This window comes from Diceros bicornis, chromosome 21 (assembly GCF_020826845.1).
Source record: "Diceros bicornis minor isolate mBicDic1 chromosome 21, mDicBic1.mat.cur, whole genome shotgun sequence".
Lineage (NCBI taxonomy): Eukaryota > Metazoa > Chordata > Mammalia > Perissodactyla > Rhinocerotidae > Diceros > Diceros bicornis.
Window position 1 is genome coordinate 26,952,266 of NC_080760.1, and position 22,856 is coordinate 26,975,121.

A 22,856-nucleotide genomic window follows, 5' to 3' on the forward strand; every position below is an offset into this window, starting at 1 on the left:
ATTTCCTTATGAGTCAGCTCCACAAATTATTTCTTTTGAAAGAGAGAGGGCTCAAATAAACAAAAATCCATGTTTCAGATTCTCTACCCTAAAAAGTAATTTTTCATGAAAACTCTGACTCAAAGGCACAAAGTTAAATAATTTCCAGTATTGAGAAACACTGTCAAAATTATACTTTAAATAAATAGAAAGCAAATGTGTTTTGCTTGATTCTATTACCATTTTGCTAGAGTTAAATAAGAAATAATATGTACACATCTTGACATCTTGTCTTTAGTACTAGTAATTTCAAGGCTTAACTGCTAGGGTATGGTTAAAAATTGGGAACTAAAATTATTTACAGGGGTAGCAGTTTAGAAAAGGCAGTAGCAATTCTTCACCTGGAATGTATGCCTCACCTGTCATCAATATTTACAGCTAGTATCTCCAGGGATAGGGATTAAAAAGATGAATACCTAAATAAATCTGTAACTTCAGGTGCCTGGTATAGCATCTGAATCACTACATAAACTAGTGTTCACCCAACATCTCTCTTTTTTTTTTTTTTGATGAGGAAGATTGTCCCTGAGCTAACATCTGTTGTCCATCTCCCTCTTTTTGCTTGAGGAAGATTGTCCCTGAGGTAACATCTGTGCCAGTCTTCTTCTATTTTGTATGTGGGATGTCGCCACAGCACGGCTTGATGAGTGGTGTGTAGGTCCACGCCCAGGATCTGAACTCATGGACCCTAAGCCACTGAAGTGGAGCACGCAAACTTAACTGCTAGACCACTAAGTCAGTCCCCACCCAACATCTCTCAACTGTCTAGTGTTGCACTTCATATTGAGGGGGAAACAATAGGAATATAAGACTTGGTCTTTCATTGGTTAAACAAATATGTATCCAGTCTTGGCACTGAACCAGCCCACAGGCATTATACCCAGTCCCCATACTGACGGAGCTTGAAAATAAGCAAAAGGAGTTGGGTAAATATCACTTACAATGCACAGTTCCTGTAAACTGGCAAGCCTGTTAAGGCAAATCCATACCCAAGAAAATCTGTGAGTTATCAGAGAAGCTTGGGACATTTGCCTGTTTTGTCTAATGGGACCAACACTAACAAAGGAATCTAGTTTTGGAAAGGGCAGGGCCACTAATGTTCCTACCAGAGAGAATACACTTTAAGTTACGTGAAGTAAGACCCAAGGAAAGGCAACAGAGCCTCCTGTACCACAGAGTCATCTGGTCACCTGTGGCACCTGAGGTATTTTCCTCTGTGGAGCACTGGAGAAGTAGCTATTTTTTCAACAAGTCTTGTTTAGGGCCTCTTCTCCCCACTGTCCCTTCCCTCCTCCTTCTCCTGTTTAACTTCATGGCCACAGTTGGAAGCAGATCAACAGTCCAGATGAAGATAATACTCCCTTCCAAAATTCCATGTAAAACATTCTTAGTTCACATTTACCCCAAGATTCTAAAAACACGGAAGCCAAGTTGATGTTCTTCAGTTGTTCATGTCTAACTTTAGTATGTGCCAAACTACATGTGGATCAAGCACATATGAAAGAGATTTATCTATTAAACCTGCTTCTGTTAAAGCCTTTAAACGTGCCTTCTGTTTCCTGCTGCTACCTTGACTGCTGATTTGTCCTGTACAATCCATAGATTCATATACACGATATTCATCATTATAGCTTTTACTAGTTATGTTAGTATAAAGAAATTATCAATGACAAAAATTTCTAATATGACACCATGAGGAAACTATTTCTGGGCAGGAACTTGTAGAAATCTTGAATGATCTACCCAAAAAGTGTTGGGTATTTCAAATTTCCAAAATGCCTGAGAAAACTAAAAACATTTCAGCTTGACTTGAGCATAAGAGAAGCTCTGCTCCAAGGCTTGAGGAAGAGAGTGTGGGAGACTGTCTATGGGAGAGGGAGGAGTTTGTTTTAACACACCCACACACCCACACCCCCACCCACCCCCACACAGCCAGTTCTTACATAGTGGAGTCTTTACATTTCCTTCTCTATTATTCATGGTTAAGTACAACTTCATTTAAAAACAACCACAACAGGACCACATTCTATGTTTTACACAGTGTGATCCCTCTGAAAGTATAGGATGACTTCCTTCTGGGGTCAAAAATTGTCAATCCCACTTAGATGGGCTCAGGATGGCCCCTGGTGGGACTCGGGTAAAAGCGACCCCCATTGAAGCCACATCTAAAGAATCACCATCTATCGCAAAGGTGATGGTGATTTACACGCCCTCCTTGATGTATATTAAGGAGGAGGTTCTTTTGCTGCTATTCTTGTTCATTTGCTTTGAACCTGTCAACACACAGGATTGAGGACAGTAGAGAGAATGCTCACAGACCAAGGAACCTCCAGAAGTTGTGGCCCATCTAAAGGGCTGTAAGAAGTATACCTACCAACTAGTTTCTAAATTGTTGTTAAGGAAAAAAAAAATTTAAGGTCTATAAAGACAGATGGGAGAAACAAGCATCTATTATAATTTTGTAGCCTGGAAGTTGTTAACAATTGACTTTTTAATCTATTTTTCCTCTCTCTTAACAATACAAACTCTTTGAGAATATGGGATATACTTAATAATTGTACAGTTACTCTACTTACAATTCTGAAAAAGGTGTGTGTTAAGTATCTTTTAAAATAATTTGTATCTTATTTTAAAGATTTTATTTATTTATTTATTTTTCCCCCAAAGCCCCAGCAGATAGTTGTATGTCATAGCTGCACATCATTCTAGTTGCTGTATGTGGGACGCGGCCTCAGCATGGCCGGAGAAGCGGTGTGACAGTGCGCGCCCAGGATCCGAACCCGGGCCACCAGCAGCGGAGCGTGCGCACTTAACCACTAAGCCACAGGGCCGGCCCTGTATCTTATTTTAAATGCTCTAAAGGAACTTGCTAAATAAAGGATATCTGTTGTTGCTACAATTTTCACTTAATTTTTTAAATTATAAAAGTAATAATTTTTAATGTAGAAGAGTACAAAGAAGTAAAGAAAAAAAAATAAAAGGATAATATTTTCCTACAATTGTAATACCCAGAAAAAACATTTAACAGTTTGGCATATTTCTTATTGATCTTTTTTTTTTTATGCATATGGTTTATTTGCTCACTTGCTTTGTGTGTTGTTAAAATTTCAACATACATTATAAACAGTTTCATTACTCTATTATTGAAAATTTCTCCCTGGAACCTGTTAGGCTAGAAAGAAAGAAGCTATTAAAGACTAACAGGAGCCAACACGAAGGGGCCCCCACTGGCCAAAGATGGGATAATTTAAATATCAAAAACAATGACAAATGGGGGCCGGCCTGATGGTGTAGCGGTTAAGTTCACGCCCTCCACTTTGGCAGCCCAGGGATCGGATCCTGGGCACGGACTGACGCACCGCTTGTCAGGCCACGCTGTGGCGGCGTCCCATATAAAGTAGAGGAAGATGGGCACGGATGTTCGCCCAGGGCCAGTCTTCCTCTCACACACACACACAAAAAGATAAATGTGGCTAACTAATGACTCTTGGACATATTTAAAAATCTATGACGTCACAGTTACACCAAAAACATAAAACTGAAGAGAGAAAGAAAGACTCCTTTCATCCAAAAGAATCCCAACCCACTGGAGATTATTGAGAATGACCCAGGGACCAATTCTTTATATTGAAATTTGGCAATTAAAAGGAAAGAAAGAATTAGCATATATCCTGATTGTACAAACTATTCCTATACAAATTATATTTCAGTATAATTGAAATCCCTCATTGATGTTGAAAAGTTTTTCCTTACAAAAGCATTCTGATTAATGAAAATAGATGGAATGATAGCATCGAAAGTTACTTTTTTGCAATTATTTCTAATGAAATAATTGATTTAGGGAACAAACATAATGGATGAAACCATCAGACAAAAGGCTGATAGAGAGTTTACAGTGGAGGGATCAGGCCTTACTCATCTGTACCCACTGAGTATTCTTAGCTTCACAAACAGTGGGACAACAGACATTGTGTACCTTCTGATGGGATGCAAGATGAAGCACATAGCATCCTCCATAAAGTATTCTTCTTCTTTTTTTTTTTTTGGTGAGGAAGATTAGCCCTGAGCTAACATCTGTTGCCAACCCTCTTCTTGTTGCTGAGGAAGACTGTCCCTGAGCTAACATCTGTGCCCATCTTCCTCTATTTTATATGTGGGATGCCTGCCACAGCATGGCTTGATAAGGAGGGCATCAGTCTGTGCCAGAGATCCGAAGCTGTGAACCCTGGGCCGCTGAAGCAGTGTACTCGAACTTAACCACTATGCCACCAGGGTGGCCCCTCCATGAAGTATTCTTGCCACAAAAAATCTAATCTAATTCAGCTTTAAAGCCAACGTCCACCTTATAAAATATATGGAGAACAGAGGAATGAGTTAAATCATGGGTTGGCAAACCACAGCCTGCAGGCCAAATTCTGTTCTCTGCCTGCTTTTGTAAATAAAATGTTATTGGAACACAGCCATGCCTAATCCTTTACATATTGTCTACTGTGGCTTTCAAGCTACAATGGCAGAGATGAATAACTGCGACAGAGATCATCTGGCTAGCAAAATCATAAATATTTACTATCTGGTCCTTTACAGAAAAAGTTTGTTGGTCTCTGGGTTAAATGATACCACGAGGAAGCAAACAGACACTTTGGAGACAATTGGGGCTATTTCAATGTTCTCTGTCATACCAAGGAATTATGTGAACTGTGTTAGTAATGAAAATGGCACTATGATTATGTAAGAAAATGTCTATTGTTTAAAGAAATGCATCCCGAGGTATGCAGGTAGACATGAAATGACATGATGTCTGGAGATTTGCTTTAAAATGCTTCAGCAGAGTTAAAAAAGAAAAGAAAAAAAGGGCTTGATGTAGCAAATATGACAATATCTTGCTATTGCTTAATCTGGATAAAGTGGATAAGCGGCATATTGAGGTTCACTGTAGTATTTTCTCTGCTCTTGAGTATGTTTTTAAAAGTTTCAAAATATTTTATTTAATTTCTTGAAAACATTATTTTAAATTAGTATTTGAAATAGACACGAACATAGTGTTTTAAAAAATCAATTCTTTCTTGTAGGGTATTTTGGGTTGTCTCAAATTTTCTCACTATTATTGAAATTGCTTTAATAACACATTTTAGAGATAAATCTTTGGTCAAATTTTTGATTATCTCATAGAATCTATGTCTAAAAGCGCAATTACTCAAACTTAAAGGAAGTTAGACACAACTTACATTTTCCTAATATTATTGTATGAGAGTATTCCATTTATTAAATTCCTGCCAGTATTGAATACTATTTTGTTTGCATTTTTGCCAAGTTAATAATGAAAAATGCATTTCTGATGTTTTAGTTTGCATATATTTAATTACTAGTGAGGCTTAATGTCTTTCATTTGTTCATTGGCCTTTTGTACTTATTCTACGAATTGTCATGTCCTTTGACAATTTTTCTATTAAGGTGTTAAGGGTGTCTTAGTGATCTCTAAGAAATCCTTAGACATGAAAGGCATTAGCCTTTTGTCGTATTTCACCGAGTCTTTTGTTTGCTTCTAATTTATAATATTTTTGATATTCAAACCTTTTTCTATTTCTAGTTGTCAAATCTCTCCATGTCCTATGTAATTCCTTCCAATGCTTTAATGCGTGGAATGTCCTTCTTTACTCCAAGATCAATTAAATATCGACTTATACTTTCTTCAAAGTCCAAGAATCATCTCTAAAACTTCTGGTTCATTTTTGAATTTAGATTTCAGAACTCATTTGTTTTCCAAAATGCTGAACTAAACAATTCCAGAAAACGTACTTAAAAATAACATCAGGCAGAGAAAAACGTGGTTTTGTGCCATAATGTCTTCAAACATTCAGTTATGGTTTAATGCTGCTCAATGTTCAGTTGCATAATTTGGAGGAAAAAATCACTGCTATTTTAAGGAAACCTTACTTTAAATTATACGGAAATCTAGTTGATTCTCATGAATGACAGAATCATTTACAGACTACTTATTTGTTCATTCATCAAATATCTATTGAACATCTACTATGTGCCAAGCACTGCTATACATATTATTATTCTTATTGCTCCCGACACTGACATTTTTGAAAATAGTCTGATGGAGACAGATAAGATGTCACAGCCTAAACTCATGGTTAACTTGAACCCTGTGAAATTCTCACCACAAACCATTCAAATGTACTGAAAGGATGTAGGTAAGGTAAGTAAAGTAACATTTATTAAGGAGCCAGCACGTGGCAAGAACACTAATTTTTATCATATAATTTTAATAAGGTTTTACTTTATAGGTAGGAAAACTGAGGCCCAGAGAGGTTAAGAATTCCACTGTCACACAGTTACTAAGTAATTGACTCAAGATTCAAATTCAGGTTTGCCTGACTCTAAAGTTCTTGTTTTTCTCACCACCACAAGCTAACTGTTTTCTAAATTTTTCTATGTTTGTTCCAAGAGGAAACAGCAGCAATTCTGGGAATGCTCAAATTAAAAACAGAAAAAGGAAATTGTTAGAAAGAAGCCATCCCATAATAAACAGACCAGAAAAATTTGAGGCAAGACACTCTTTCTGGTTGTTTCTAGTTTTCCATATTCCTCCTTGAAAACAGTAACCATATAATGCTTGCCATTCAGATAATTTTGCATTCTGGGTTTTCAATAGCAAAATTTGAACTTCTATTCTTTCACCTAATTTTAGCTTTTTTGGAGGGAGTATTCGCAAGTCTACAAGTCTCTATACTAATTTTGCTTCAGCATTACACAATGTGACACTACCCAATCACCAATGCTAAAGTGTAAGAATCTCATCCATCCATCCATCCATCCATCCATCACTCTTTTCACAAATAATTACTGATTTCCTATTGCGTTCCAGGTAGTCTTCCAGATATTAGGGAGGTAATGAAGATCAAGACTCTAAAATCCTTGTCCTTAAGGAGTTCACATTCTAGTGGTGAAGAAAGAGAGTTAATAAACAAGTAAAAAAAGCACATAGAGGGCCGGCCCCATGGCTTAGCGGTTAAGTGTGCGCGCTCCGCTGCTGGCGGCCCGGGTTCGGATCCTGGGCGCGCACCGACGCACCGCTTCTCCGGCCATGCTGAGGCGGCATCCCACATACAGCAACTAGAAGGATGTGCAACTATGACGTACAACTATCTACTGGGGCTTTGGGGGAAAAAAAAAGGAGGAGGATTGGCAATAGATGCTAGCTCAGAGCCGGTCTTCCTCAGCAAAAACAGGAGGATTGGCACGGATGTTAGCTCAGGGCTGATCTTGCTCACAAAAAAAAAAAAAATACATAGAGAAGATATTTTGATTGTGATATACTGTTACTGAAACAAACTGGGTGATATTATATATAGATTGACTAGGTGGGAGGTGGGAATGTACTTCATTAGACAGGTTGTCATGGAAGGCCCCGGAGAGGTAACTTGAGCTAAGACCAAAAAATGACACAGAATTACTCACAGAAAAGGCAAGGAAAATTACTCCAGGCAGAGGGAACAACAAGGAGTTTGGTGCACTGAGGAAAGTGAAAGGTGGCCAGGAAGACGCACCGCTTCTCTGGCCATGCTGAGGCCACATCCCATATACAACAACTAGAAGGATGTACAGCTATGACATACAACTATCTACTGGGGCTTTGGGGGAAAATAAATAAATAAATAATTGAAAAAAAATTGAAAGCATTAATTTGTGATAATGAAAAAATAGAAGATCAAGGATGTCTTCTAGGTTTTATGCTTAAACAATGGGGAATATGATAGTCATTTATGAGTTTGCAGGGGGTGAAATGAAGAATTCTGTTTTTGATGTTAAATCTGAGGCACAAACTAACCATGACATTGGAGATATCAAGTAGGCAGTTGGATATGTGAGCCTGAAGCTCAGGGGAGATGCTGGGGAGCATCACCATCCCACAGGTGAGGAATTTAGAGATTGGAGCCCTTGGGGAGGGCAGGAAGAGAAGAGGGCCAAGGACTGAGACCTGAGGCACTGTGACACTGTGAGGACAGGGAGGAGGCGGAGCCAACAAAGGTGACTGGGGAGTGACTTGAGAGGCAGGAGGAACACTCAGAAGGGTGGGACCACAGCAGACAAGGAGGAAAATCTTTCCTAGGAGAGGGGCTTGTTCAACTGTGTTGAGTGCTGCTGAGAAGCCAAGGCAAATAAGGGCAGACAAGAGAACGTCAGATTTGCCAAAGTGGTCACACACGTGCTTGATGAGGGCAAATTGTGGCGACAGGATTTTAGAGTTTTGCTGTGAAGAGGAGCAGAGAAATAAGATGGCAGTTGCAAGCTACTGAGGGGTCAACGGGAGCTTATTTTCTCTGAAAGATGAGCATATTCGAGCATATATGTGTGCTGATTGAAATGAGCTTGTTAAAAGTAATTTGAACGAAGCACCTCCACTAAGACATGCAACCTACATCTATAAAAATGAAGTGGAGAGTGGAGTAATTATTTAATGAATGTCTCCCTGGTTTCTTGGAGACAAAATAATCATTTCACACACAAACATTCCCAAGATTTCTGAGCTATTTTGGAGCCTCGAGTGCTCCCATAAAAGTCATTCTGGCGCAGCCCTTGGCAGTAAAGGAGGACCTGAAGTGAAGTGAGGCAAGTCTCCATTTCTTCATAGGACTGATGCTCTCTGAAACAAGGGCCTCCACTTGGTTATCTACCAAGCGTCAAGTTGTTTGATTTGCATCAGCAGCCAGAGGAGAAGGAATCTGGAGGGAAAATATCTTGGTCCAAATAGCTAATGTAGTGTGCGTAACAAGGAGATCTGATGAGGGAGGAGGTGATGATGAAATTGGGAAAGAGGGTGGCTCTATCACTGCCAGAAGACAGGTGAGCCCTGGCAAGTGGGATGAGGAATTCTTCTCTCGCACAAGCTTTTATTTCTCTTGTTCTTTCTTTTGTAGGATTATGATCTTTCCAAAATAGGCATGTTACTAATACTTCTCACCTTTCCTCTCCTTAGCAATATGTTTATTTGCAGTTTCTAAGCCATGCTTTTTTAAAGATTTTTACAGTTATTTTTTTTAAGGTTCCTTGGTGAGAAAAGATAGAAGAGAGGGAGGGGGGAGTGGGAGGGACATGAACAGGAAGGAGAGAAAGGAAAGAAGAGAGACAGAGACACACACCGAGAAGCTATCTCTGAATCTCTTGACAACCTTATAACAAGGACACTCCAAACCTCTCTAAGGACACCTGAATTACAGTTAGCTCTTGTAGCAATGTAAATATTTTTTCCCCCTCCATTCTATATATTCTCACATTGAGAATCTGAAGATAGCAATGGTCAAGATAAAGAAAGGGATAAAAATGGAAGGAAGTTAAGGAAAAAAACAATGCTCATTATCCAGTTTATGCAAATGCTACATTTGGGGTTGTTTCTATTTGGAAAAAAAAGAATTGTTTCAGATAATATATGTGTATCAAGGTATTCATTTTAAAAATGGAAAAAGAAAGGAGACAGAAAAAGTAGAAATATGCTCATAAAGAGTCTAATACCAGTGACATCCATAAAATAAAATTCTGAATTTGGAAGTTAGCTTCACAGATAAAATGTCCATCCACAGAAGAATGGCTGAATAAATGATGGCCCCCCCGTAGAATGGAACACAAGTTGTCATTACAATGAGTGGGGGGACTTCCATGTACTGACCAGCAATGACAGAAACAGATAATACCCGGAATACACATCCTTGGAGGGCAGGAGGCCTGTCAGTATGGTTCATCGCTCTGGTTCAGCTCCTAGGATAGCGCCTTGCCCACAATAGGTGTTCAATAAATATTTACTTAACATATGAACAGAAAAGATCACAGATCAATACAGCATGATCTCACTTTGGCAAAAACCAAAACAAAATAATCCTATAAATGTGATTACATCTGCTCTGACATATGTGTTTGCACATTGTTATTATTTTTGAATTTAAAAAATATAATAATTAGCATTAAAGAAAATATAATCCTTACAAACATCTCAGAATAAATAGAAGGGTAGGTTACTCACAGGGTCTCAAGAATTCTGAGGGTTAGGTCAGCGTCTAACAGGAATCCTATCTGCACGGGCACCCACATCAAAGGAAAGACAATAAAGACTGAGCTGGCCAGGAAAGAGGAGGAGCCCCAAGGAAATCCACACGGAGCAGGGAAAAGCTGAAGGTTGTGTTTCTATGGGGATGGAGGTGAGGGCTGGATGAGCCCAATGATGAGCACTGGGGTGCACTGGGAGGCTTGCTTTGGCTTCCCTAAAAAGAGAGAGCAGTCAGCAGACAGGCCTCCTCCTGGAGCCAGAGGAGTGTAACCCCAGGCAGCGCAGTGCTGGGCACGAGGACTACCTAGCAGAGTGGGAGCAGCCAGGTCAGGAGTGTCTGCTCCAGCAGAGGGAGGGCTGGACTGTGTCTCCAAAGTGGGAGGCAGCCAAGTCAGCAGCAGGGCGGGTTTGGGGCAGTTACTGTGCCCAGGAGCCAGCAAAACCACTTTACAATACAGGCACACCCAGAAGCCTTGTGTACCTGCCCGGGTCTCCCGGGGGTCAGTGGGAGGAGACTGGGGCTTTCTCACAGTAAAAACAACCTAGGGGTAGGGCAGGGCGGTGGCTAGTGTCAGGTCAGAGTCCTGGGAAACCTGGGTATGCGGCTCGGCGCTAAATACCTTCTTGACTCTAAACTGGGCTTCTGGTTTTTCTCACCGCTGCACTACTGGGAAATAAGGATTAGGAAAGAGAACTCCTTGCCCTTCTCCAAAAATGCCCTGCACTTTTAGGTCTCCATGCTCTTAACATTGATCTCTCCATCTGCTAGGCCAGGTTCTGCTTCTCAGATTCCTACACAACCTTCAGAACCTTGCTGAAGTGCCAACTCTTGAGTGGAGCATTTTCTGATTTCCTTAGCAAGAGATCTCTCCTATAGCTACCCACCGCCCTGGGGTCACGGTTCTATTACAGAGCTCACTCTTTCCGACACTTAGAGATGCTGAACTCCCAGGACAGAAATGTCTCCTTCATTTCATAAACCTATTAAATTGAGTCCTGGGTACTGTTCTAGTTGTCTTATTCGCCAACTACTAAGAGAGTGCCCTGCTCTCTCTTAGTTCATTTTCGTAATTATGGCTTCTACCAAATTCTAACAAATACTTACTAAGCAGCCCCCGTGCGTCAGGTCTAGCGCAGGGGACTATACTGTTCCTGCCGTCATGAGCTTACAGTCTACTGGGGAGTCAGGTGACTAGATATGAATTATAAAACCAGGTCACTTGGTAGGACACAGGAAGCAGAAAGAGGGGCACCTAACCTAGACTTTGAAATATCTATCCTTCAGCTACCTATCCTGATCTATGAATATATTTACCGACATCCACCTAGCCTTTCTTTTCTTCCTACATGTGTTTTTGGTCTACCCTCAGTCTTGTTACAAAGCTATCACTTCTCTACTATTTTTCAATCTCTCTGTTTCCTTCTTTCTTTATTGTCTATTTCCCCTCAGCCTAAGAACCTTATCAGATATCTGTCATTTGATAAATACTCTATCTTGACTATAAATGCAACACCTGTTTTTATTCTATTTTCTCTTTCCCGTCCTACTTAAGCTTTTAAAAAAAGTTGTTCACACTCTATTTGTCTCCTCGCAGTCACATCTCAGCCTGATGCCACTTGGATTCCATCCCCACAATTTTCTGGGGCTGTTTCTGCCTAAGACCACTGATAACCTAGTGGTCTCATCCCTGAGCACTTTTTATTGCACACTCGCTGCGACCTCGGAACCTGTTGGCTACTTTCTTCTCGAACCTTTGTCTTCCTTTGGGATTGGAGACACTGTCGCTCCTGGATCCCTCCTTCCTCTTTGAATGTTCCTTCTCAAGTGCCTTGGTTTCCTTTTTCTGCCTGCTCTTACTATATTTCAGGTTCTAGCCTTGGTCCTCTAATCTGCTTCCTCCATGCAGTCCCCTTGGGTAGTATTATCAACTCCCTTCGACTTCAGTTACCAACATCTCCGACTTCTCTTCAGAGCTCCAAACCCATACCTTTATCTCACATGCAACAAAGCAGAATCTGAGCTCATTAACTTGACTCATTGTCCTTCTCCCCGGTCCTGCTACTCCATTGTGTTCATCCAGTGGAAATGTAGATACAATCCTTTCCTTCCCCTTCCCCTTGCAATTGGTGGCTAAGACCCAAATGGTCTAGCTGCCAATCCCCATACATATCATTTTATCAGTCCTCACTTAGACTGCCACAACGGTCTTCAAATCAGGCAGGCTCCTTGCCATCATTTCCTGCCCCCTCCCACCCACTGTGGAACATATAATCAGAAAGACTTTTCTAAATTATAAATCTGGCCATAACTCTTTCCTGCTGAAACCCTTCATTGGCTCTGCAAGATCTTTAGGAATTGCAAAATGGCAGCCCATGAGCCATACCCAGCTATTTATGCATGCTATTTGGCCCACAGAGTTAGTTAAAAAGCTGAATTTTTAAAATTCTAAATACCACTAAAAGGGGCACACACTGTCCAGTTCTAGAGTCCCCCCTATTGTCATCTATCCAGGAGGCCTCACTCTACAATACTGGTCTAGTTCCTGTACAGATCCTTGATCTCAGGATCAAGTCGTAGCACGGCATACAAAGCCTTTCCTGATCTGGCCCTGCCCACCTTGCTAATCTCATTTCATGCTTTTGACTCAGGTCTGCTGATGCCAGGGCTCATATTTATCCACTACACCACGAATTAACGTTACGTCTTTGAATCCTTGGGCTCATGAAATGTGAGAGGCCGACGCAGATAATAAACGGAGCAACAAACTCAAATTACAAGGACGGAGCGTGTGTGGAATGGGTGTGTGAGGAGTGGGTGTGTGTAAAAGGGACAGGAAACACAAGTGAGGGAAGGTAGTCGTGTGGGAATCACATCCAAAGATGTGTGTTATCCCATTTATTCCAGTGCCAACGTTAAGGCAGTAAAATAACTGACTTTTCCAATCCCTGTGTTTTATTCATCTTTGTAGCTTTAGCACAACTGATCCTTAGCAGGCATTTAATAAGTGCTTATTGGATAATACATCTTTGTGGAAGCTTGTAAAAAGCTGAATGTCCTGCTACTCACAGGCCAGTTTCTCTTTTTTCTACCTCTTTCAGTGTACCCACTGGGTGTTCAGGGTACACTCATGGGGTACCCAGGATATCTGCTTTCAGTGTACTCCAAATCACCCCAACACCAAAGAAAGAAAATGCAGAAGAATTAAAAGTATGGCAGAGGGCCGGGCCCGGTGGCGCAGTGGTTAAGTGCTTGCACTCAGCTTCTGCAGCCCGGAGTTCACCAGTTTGGATCCTGGGTGAGCACCGATGCACTGCTTGTCAGGCCATGCTGTGGCGGCATCCCATATAAAGTAGAGGAAGATGGGCACAGATGTTAGCTCAGGACCAATCTTCCTCAGCAAAAAGAGAAGGATTGGCATTGGATGTTAGCTCAGGGCTGATCTTCCTCACACACACACAATATATATATATATATAAAAAATAATAAAATAAAAGTATAACAGAGATAGTAAATCCAGAGAGAGGATTATACAGGAAAATAAAGGAAAAAAAGGAAGGAAATGTTTTCTCCTCCTCTTTACTTTTCTATCATTGGAACACAAGTTAAACCCATTATGTAGATATAAACAATATTATTGCTAAGACTAACGACATGGGAATTGTAAATATAGAGGGAGAAGCTATAATTTCCAGAGAATGTGGAGGCATTTTGCTTGTCCCATGCCATGGGTTTGAACAGCTTGGCTGGCCACCACTTCTACTGTGTTTGATCCTTGTTCATCTTGTGATGTCACCTGGGGCATACCCCTCCCATCCCTCACACAAAATCCCCAAACACACCCAGACGACAAAGCAATAAGGTTCTGACTTCAGTAGGCATAAGAATCATCTGGAAAGCCTGTAAAATATGGATTCCTGGGTGCTCCCATTCCCAAATGATAGGTTGGGGGGGGCCAAGACATCCACATTGTAAACAAGTTTTCCTGAGGATTAAAACAGTAGACAAACACCATACTCTGAAATTGAGAAACAATATCACAAAGATGAGTATTTTAGAACAGAAAAGATTTTCATGCGAAGTACCATAATTTGCTCTCAGGCACAGTCCAATTCCATTGTGATCACCTTTCACAGCCCCCACTGCTAAGTACTTGTTATTAAATGGCAAAAAATTTTGCTTGTCCTCCTAACTGCAGTTACCACATCCTCAAAGAAATATTGCCTACATACTCTTCATTTGTAACCTATTTCATTAGGTACTTATTTCTGTGGCTGAGGCAGCTAAGCCCTTGAAATACATATTATGCAACAGTGCCTAGGTCCCATATTCATTAAAATGATACTAAAGTCTTAGGGTCTTTGTTGTTTTCTTCACAGCGGGTTGGCAGTCATTCAATTATAGTGTAATTTGGTACTGCAGCTCACTTCACTTTAAACAGTTCATCTCAATTCTGATCATTATGTTCAAAGGCTTCCTCTGTCTAGATGCCAAGTTTCCTCAACTGGACAAAAGCACAGCAAAAATATTTGTTTGGCAAGGCCTGGCAAATTTTTGGAGGCATTGTCATGCCGCGGCAAGGCACTAGTCAGGTTGTAATTTGCCTTAATTCTTCTTCCCACAAACAGCAACAATGATTACCTCTAGGCCACTGGCACTCAAAGATGGATTTCTTCCCAGCCACTGTAAAAACCAAAATACGTTCTGCAAACACCTGACTCAGGTTCAAACTGCTCAGACTTAAGATTCTGACCATTTAGTGTATTGACCTGGGACATGTTTTTTAATGAGTTAAGTCACAAACTTGCCTATGTTATCTGTGTGTGCACATTAGAAACACGGCAATAACTCAGAGAAATCACTCGTCTCCCATAAAACAACCAGTGTTCTATACTCATAATTTGTTCCACCTGCCATGTTTACAAGGCACCCCAAGGAGAACCAGCTTAAAATCCAGCAATCCATCTGCTTCCCAGTTCTAAGGGGTAATTATTGCCTCAACTAAGCAAAGAAGAATGCAAAACAGGCGGCTAACCATGTCAGGTGACTGACTATGGGACTGACTTCCTCACTTAGCTCATCAGCTCTTCTAAGAGCGGTGGGAGCTGTGGTATGATGACAAACACAATTCACCATCAACAAAAAAGGGGGAGAAAAAGAGACAGAGGCCTCGATTCAATGGGCCACCCAGGGCACAAATGGGTTTTATCACTTCTCATGGGCATGTTAAAACAAGAAACACGGGGTAGGGGGCGGGGAGGGGTATAGGTGACCTTATGCCAAAACACAGGTTAAAAAAAAATGATTAAAAACAAAAGAGGGAACATGAAAGCAGGTGTTTTGTTTCTATTAACTTCCTATTAAATGTACTTCCTTATGTATTCTTTTTTTTTTAAGAAAGCATTAGTTAATATTTGCTAAGAATATACAATGTTTTCCTGGCCATGCGCACAAAATAGGGCTTGGCCTCCAATACAATATAAACTTAACTGTGCCCAACCAAAGTCTCAGTGACTAAGACTGGATACAAACTGTAAGAAATAGACTGTTTTTACAGGAGAAGGAAGTCCAAGTGCAAAAATATATGCTGATGAAATGCACAAAACAAATGCATATTTTCAAGGAAATTCTGCTAATAGAGCTCTTTGGGGACACACCCCAAATGAATTGCAAAAGGTCACACACAACTCCCTCCCTCTGAAATGAGATAGATACAACATACAAATTAGCATATAGAACATCAAGTCATTAAATGTTCCTTGTCAAGTCTCCTGTGGGAAAAGAGGGGAAGGCAGTGGAGTTCGGGAAGGAATAGAGAAAGCGAGTAAAAACGGACAGGTCACTTTGAAAATAGTTCCCAGTCTTTTAATTTTACAGATCAGTAAAAGAAAATATGAGAGTGAGGGTAGGGGTGCCTCTACCCTCCACATCAACACAAAGTTGTCATTTATTTTGCCAAAGTATAACCACCATCCGCTATCATAATTTTTTATGATAAGAAAGCCAGACTCTCAAAATAGAGGATAATCCTGTATATTAAAGTAAACTTAACTTTCTGTAAACTCAACTTTCTGTAAACTCACTACGTTATCTTTCTTTTTTTTTTTTTTTTTTGTGAGGAGATCAGCCCTGTGCTAACATTTGCCAATCCTCCTCTCTTTTTGCTGAGGAAGACTGGCCCTGGGCTAACATCCATGCCCCTCTTCCTCCACTTTATATGGGACGCCGCCACAGCATGGCTTGCGAAGCGGTGTGTCGGTCGGTGCGCGCCGGGATCCGAACCGGGGAACCCTGGGCCGCTGCAGCGGAGCGCGAGCACCCAACCGCTTGCACCACCAGGCCGGGCCCTACATTATCTTTCTTTTACAAACGAAAAATATCTTAGAACATATGATGCTCTTCACAATTAATACAGCCCTTGATACAGATTTGGGGAAAGAGTCTTTAGTTTGCAGTTCTGAAAATGTAATTTTCCAATTAAATTGCATTAGGTTTGAGTAACATCTTCCTCTATAATTTCACTATCAGATAGTAAGAATCCCCCTAACTCTGAATGTCTCCTTTCACATTAGTAAATGTGATGATTTGTAAAGATGACAAACTAATGCAGAATGATCCCTGTAAGGTTATGAAGCTATGGCAGCAAGAGACATCTCTAAATTATTTTAGTTTTGTTCTAGCAGAGGATGGCATTTTTAATGTTTGCATGTACCCTGGTCTCTGACTTAACTGCCATAATTAAGCAACCAACACATATTCTGGCCTGTGTTAAAGTGGCTGGATTAAAACCAGCTATTTCCCCCTGCTGGTTGGACATGTTTTACATTCTCTACCTCACTGCCTACAGCTTTAACGCTCCCCATAGTACCAAACCCATTTATTTCCCATCCACCGACTGACCTCCTAAAGCATCATTAACACGTCCCCAAAGGCCCTGCTCCTGTCAGTTTTAGTCAGCACAGCACTCAAAGCCATGGTGAGGTTTACCACAGCTCTACAGGAAAGGAAAGCAAAGAAGAAAAAGGCACCAACCCAAACCTTGGGGGATTGCCAACACAGGAAGGTAAGGCCCAGGAACAGAGGGAATCCTATCTGGAGACAGGATGCAAGGCTACAGATCGAAAGGCAGGTTTATAGCCACCCATAATTAGATGCTTCTGCCACTCAATTCTCAGCTAGTTAATGGCAGAAGGATCAATATCTACTTTCGAGTTTCATGTACAGCATTATGGCCTTAGCGGGAGACTGGTCTCCTGGGAAGAAAGGATGACCCAGGAAATGGGTCTTGGAAAGCATGACTCATAACCAAAATTAATAATTTCATTGGTCTGCCAAATATATTTTCTAAAATATATTTGGAGTTTTTCTTTTGTTTTGACCAACTTTTTCTTTTTTTCTGATAAGACTACTTACCCTGAAGTCAGCCACAGAGAAAATAATTATGCGGAGAGAATATCAGGAATGAATGTAGAATTGAGTTATGTAAACAAAGCCGTGTCAGTTTGAAATGACTTCCCCTGGGTTCACCCACATGCAACCAGAGTGATTCCTGTGCTCCAAAATGGAGTTAAAGTAAACAGCATTACACTCTGCAAATACGCCTCTAGGTTCTACAGACCTTAACTGCTTCAGCTTGTCAGTTTTTCTTTTGTTTTCTTCCTGGGACAGTATCAAGCAAACCATCAGTGGGTTTCAATTTTAAGCTAGATTCGTATAATTCAAACAACAAGCAATAAGTTTTAAAATATACTATTTTGATGCCATTATTTTTCAGAACCAAGCAGAGACTCTGAGGCTTTACAGAGAAAAAATAAAAACTAGGCAGCACAGTATTTCTAATGTATAACTTATGGATATAATTATTTTGTGAAAGTATATAATAAATCTAAAGCTGCACTTTAAAAATATAATGGAATATTGCACCCTGCTAAATGAGGGCCCTAATCATAGCATCTTGATTCCCACGTCCCTTCTCATACATGAGTTAATCTTCAAATTACATTTTCCCTAAATAAGTTCTAAAAATTGTCCATTATGAAACATTCTTCATTAATCATAAGACAGTCACTCCTTTAAATTTTACCCAAATTCCTAATACTTCTCAAAGAATACAAGTTCTTCTACGTTATGAGCTTCAATGGCTTAATCAGGATCTGTCAAGTGATCACAGTGGCACCTTCAGGAGCTCTAAAGAGATTTGTGCCTTTACCAAATATGCTCACAACTCCAAAGAAACTTCCCTTAATCGTGCCAAAACTGACATCCATAGCTCTTCGTATTAAGAACCATTATTTAGCGGGACTGACCCAGTGGCCTAGTAGTTAAGTTTGGCATGCTCCGCTTCAGTGGCCCGAGTTCAGTTCCCGGGCAAGGACCTACACCACTAGTCGGCAGCCATGCTGAGGTGGCGACCCACATACAAAATAGAGGAAGACTGGCACAGGTGTTAGCTCAGGGAGAATCTTCCTCAGCAGAAAACAAAAACAAAAAAAAACCCCATCATTTATTAAGCACCTTTATAACCCAGGCACTGTGCTAGGAGTACATTTAGCTAAGTGGTCTCATTCAATCTCACAGCAACTCTACAAGGTAGGTATAATTTTATGGATGTAACAACTGAGGCTTAAGGAGATTAAGAAACCTGCCCAAGGTCACACAGCTTATATAAGGGGCACAAAGGCCAGGGATTCCAGCTCAGGCCTGGAAGATTACAAAGCCTGTGCTCTTCTCTCTAAACTACAAGGTCAGGCCAGCCCTGGGATATAAACCTCCTTGATCTTGACCTCATTCACTAGGAGTTGCTTTATCTCTTGGGATTCCAGAAATAAAAGTACACAGGCTTATAAAGGTTGCAAGCTAATGCATCTTCCAGATTTAACGAAGGAATACATTTTTTTAAACAGTCGTAGAAATAAGAAGTTAGATTTTACATTATAAACTATAAACTAGAACAACACATAAAAACAGGTACGAAATTCCATTGGGTTGAACCATATGAAACTGCTATATTTGTAGGTCAAAACAGCCAAAAAGGTGCAACCTTATACAGTTCACCCTAATAACAGAAGTCTAGTTCTAGGCTCTAAGGGGCCCACTCCAGGTCCATTCACAACGCACCCACAGTGCACACACTTCGTGCCTGCACGTGGCTTCCCGTACCTGAGCAGAAGCTGTTGCTGCTAACGGTCCTCGCTGAGCGCCCAGAGCTGCTGGGGTTGAATTCTCGGCTCTCTTCCTCAGAGAAGGGAGACTCAGAGGCTGGGGACACTTTGTGCTGTTGCTGGGGCAGATGTGGCCGAAGAATCAAACGGGGAATTCGGCTTCGGGAAATCTCCTTCTCATGATGCTGTGCTCTCTGCTCCTTCTCAAAATGGGATATCAAAAAGAAAACAAAAGGAAACTTGTTTCCCCCTCTTAAGTCCTGTCTGCTCCTTCTGGGCTCAGTTTCTAAGAAATCACATTTCTGAATATTGAATCTTCACAGAGGAGTCCTTACCTCAGCTGTTGAAATGAGCTCCAAAACTCTTCTACTGAGCTAACCCTTCTATTCTACTGAGGAGCACACACACATACACTTTCATGCGCTAGCAGGAAGGCCTTTCCACTCCCCCCTGCGATTCCTAACTCACCTTCCCACCCTGGCTTTTTCTATCGCACTCAAGGCTCTCTCAAAGCTCTTTATTACTCACAGAACACACCGGCTTATTACTCGATTTCCTCTAGACTTCCATTTTGCTTCCCCTGAATTCGCTGTGACAATGTGACTTCTGTTTTCCTGTCTCCTCACAAAGTAGACCCCTCTACCTGGAACAACTCTTTCCTGATAGATCGTGCATCTTATCTTTCAAATGCCTCCTCTTCCGGCCAGGATCTTAATTATTCATTAATATCCTGGTACACAAGGCTTGTTGCCAACAGAAAACCAAACAAAAATCCAATACCCGGTAAGATGGCTCCGCCTTGTACATCATGGTCAGCTTTTGTTCTCCTTACAGGGCACCCGTAACAAGAGATTTTTCTCTCCTTAAAAACACAGCCTTAAATACAGAGAGCCATCTCTTGGTTTAAAAAAAATGCATAAAAAGTAATATTTTGCCAATGATTCTTCAATTTTTAAAGTGCTTTCCCAATCATCATCTCATTTAATCTTTACAACCCAGACCATAGAGAGAACACTGATTTGTGTCCCTATTTACAGATGAGGAAACTGAGGCTGAAAGAGGTACAGATGCTTAGCCAAGACTGTACATCTTCTAGAAGCAGAACAGGCCTGAAGTCCAGTGCTTTTCAGGGCCACCACCACCCTGCCTTATGAAAATGGATTCCTAGGAGAAGCTCTTTGCAGAAAACCCACTGCTCCCTCCAACCTCGGCAACTGGAAAAAGGCTTCCTATTAGGTAACAAACGTTATTTCTGAAACACGACCTCCTGCTTATTTCCACGCTGCTTACCAGGAAGGGTCGGTGCCAAAGTAAATGCCTCTGGGAGAGCCGCTCAGCGCAGGAATTAAAGGGAAAGCCCCAGCCGCAGGGAACTGCTGAGGTCGCTCAGGCACCCACCCTAGCCAGGGGCGAAAGCCGCGCCCAGCCTCTGGATTAGTTTTGCACATCAGTCACCCAGCAGGTATCACATGTCAGCCACTCCACTCGGCACACTGCAGACCCTGAACCAGTGCCGGGTCGCTGACACGCTGGAGTCCTTATTTCTGAGTCACCAATACATCAAATCCTTCTTATTCGCATCACACGCACAGCACATCAATTGAGAGCTAGATCCCAAATCCCCAATTCCGGGAGATGGGATTAACCTTCCAAAATCAATCTTCTTAATCCTCGTGTCAACCCCCAAAAGCTTTTCCCCCAGGACCACCTCCCCATCTCCCTGGTCTCATCACCTGAGCAAATGCCCCCTCTGCCTTCCCAGCATCCCCACCACCTCCTTGTCCCCGTTTAGCCTAACTCTAAAGCCACCCCTCCAGCTCTCACCTGACCCGCTTCTCGCCCCCCAGCGCCCACCTCCCCTCTCCCTCCCGGACACTGCCACCCGCGCCCGCACGACGTGCCCTCCTTACCTTCGTCTCCCGGAGGGGTCCCATGGCGCTGCTGCCCGCCGGCTCCCCGCGCCGCCGCTGCCGCCGTCCAGGAGGAGGCACCTGCGTGCACCGGGGCGAGGAGACCGCGCTGAGCGCGCGCCGGCTGCGGGCGGCGGCTGCTGCGGGCTGACGCGCCGCCGCCGCTGTCGCCGTTCGCGCTCAGCTCCGAGGGCGCCCCGCCCCGGCCGGACACGTGGTGCCGCCGCCGCCGCCCGCGGCCGCTCCCGGGGCGCCGCCCCCTCCCGCGACCTCCCTCACCTGCGGCCCCGGGGCGGCTCCTGCGCGCGCCCCGCCCGCCCGAGGTCGCCGCCGGCGCTTCCCCAGGGCCGCGCGCCCCTCCCTCTCTGCCGAGTCCCACCCGAAGCGGGCAGGCGGAGGCTCGGAGCATCTCCAGCCGGGAGGTGCCCGACACCCTCTTTTTGGCACCTGGTATCCGGTGTGAAGGGGGTGCACGTGGGATGGAAGAGCTGAGAAGAGCTGCGACATCATGGAGAGCCAAAATGGAGAAAGGGAAAGTTTTTCCCTGGCGGCCCCTCCCTGCCCTCTCGGTTTTAAGTCAACATACAGCTCCGCACAATCACCTCGGCTGAGAGAGACGGGCGCGTCCCCTCCACCCGGACCCCAGCCAGCCCAGTGCTGCAGGGCGGACACAGCATCTCGGCTCCGGGATCTCACACGCTGCGAGTCTCCTTGGGGGATTCGCATCAGAAGGGCCTGGCGTTGGCAGCGCAGCGCCGCGGGAAAGGAACGCCAAGGCCGCTTCCCGCGGGCTTGGGGAAGCCAGGCTGTTGAGGGCGCGAGCAGCCTTTTCTCCAGCTCTGCCCCGAGCCCGGGAGTGAGCCGCAGCTACCCCCCTATGGGAAGGACGCCGCACCTGAACCCAAAACACCGGTTCAAGGCAGCAGTCCACTCCCTTCAAGCTGAGTGCCTCTATGCCTCAAGTTCTTGACCTCTCTGAACTTGAAGTTGATCCTCGTTAAATTGAGCGATAATAATAATACCTACCTCCAACGTAGCTGGGAGGGTTAGATGAGGAAAACAAAACAGCTGTACACAGCTGATTGGACAGAACTTTCCAAAGGGCAATTAAGTCACGTCCAGGTCGTCCATTCAATATTTGCTGAGGCCTCTTACATGACAGGCAGAAAAATTTGTGAGGCAGGCACATCTGCTCAAAAAAAAGCTCAAAAACCTGTCCAACTGAGGACGTAGGGATCATCGGTTGGGTCATGGGCCTTGATTTATTACACTTACTATACTTAAATCTTATCTGGTGATGGAATTTAACATGTATAACAACTTAGATGCTCTTTATTCAGAATTGGAGAACATTCTAAGTAGTAACGTAGATGGGGAACAGTCTGATCCTTACATCCCTATGTCCCACAGGGGAGGACTATGATCCTTGAAAATAGTATTTGAACCTCCACCATCCCCATTTGCCTGCCCTCCAAACAGTTTTTTTCTGAGTCTTCAACTCTCAAGTCTAGGAATGTAGGGTGCGAGTCTATACACAGCATGAAGTCAGAAGATTAGTGAAATCAATTTGCCTTCTTCCTATACCCTAAAAGAAATTTTACTCCATACATCTTCATGCCTTTTCAATCTACTTAGCTCTCTTAAGCAGTGAGGTTGGTAATCTTAGGATTCTTTATTTGGGGGGAAGGGGTGATTAATTC

The 22,856-nt window shown here is 42.6% G+C and overlaps 1 protein-coding gene across 4 annotated transcripts in view; it reads right to left on the bottom strand.

The window, feature by feature from the left end:
* Positions 1-22,856, bottom strand: part of SYBU (syntabulin) — a 107,065-nt gene that overhangs the window by 46,994 nt on the left and 37,215 nt on the right. The window contains exons 1-3 of one of the 4 annotated variants that reach the window (XM_058564808.1): positions 21,759-21,815; positions 21,157-21,237; positions 19,245-19,449 (exon numbers count right to left, since the gene is read on the bottom strand). In XM_058564808.1, coding sequence (XP_058420791.1) covers positions 19,245-19,449; positions 21,157-21,180 — 229 coding nt within the window. In that variant the 5' untranslated portion in view covers positions 21,181-21,237; positions 21,759-21,815. Of the gene's footprint in view, positions 1-19,244; positions 19,450-21,156; positions 21,238-21,758; positions 21,816-22,856 lie in introns of those variants that run through there. The other 3 variants (XM_058564806.1, XM_058564805.1, XM_058564807.1) reach the window with 3 other exon arrangements.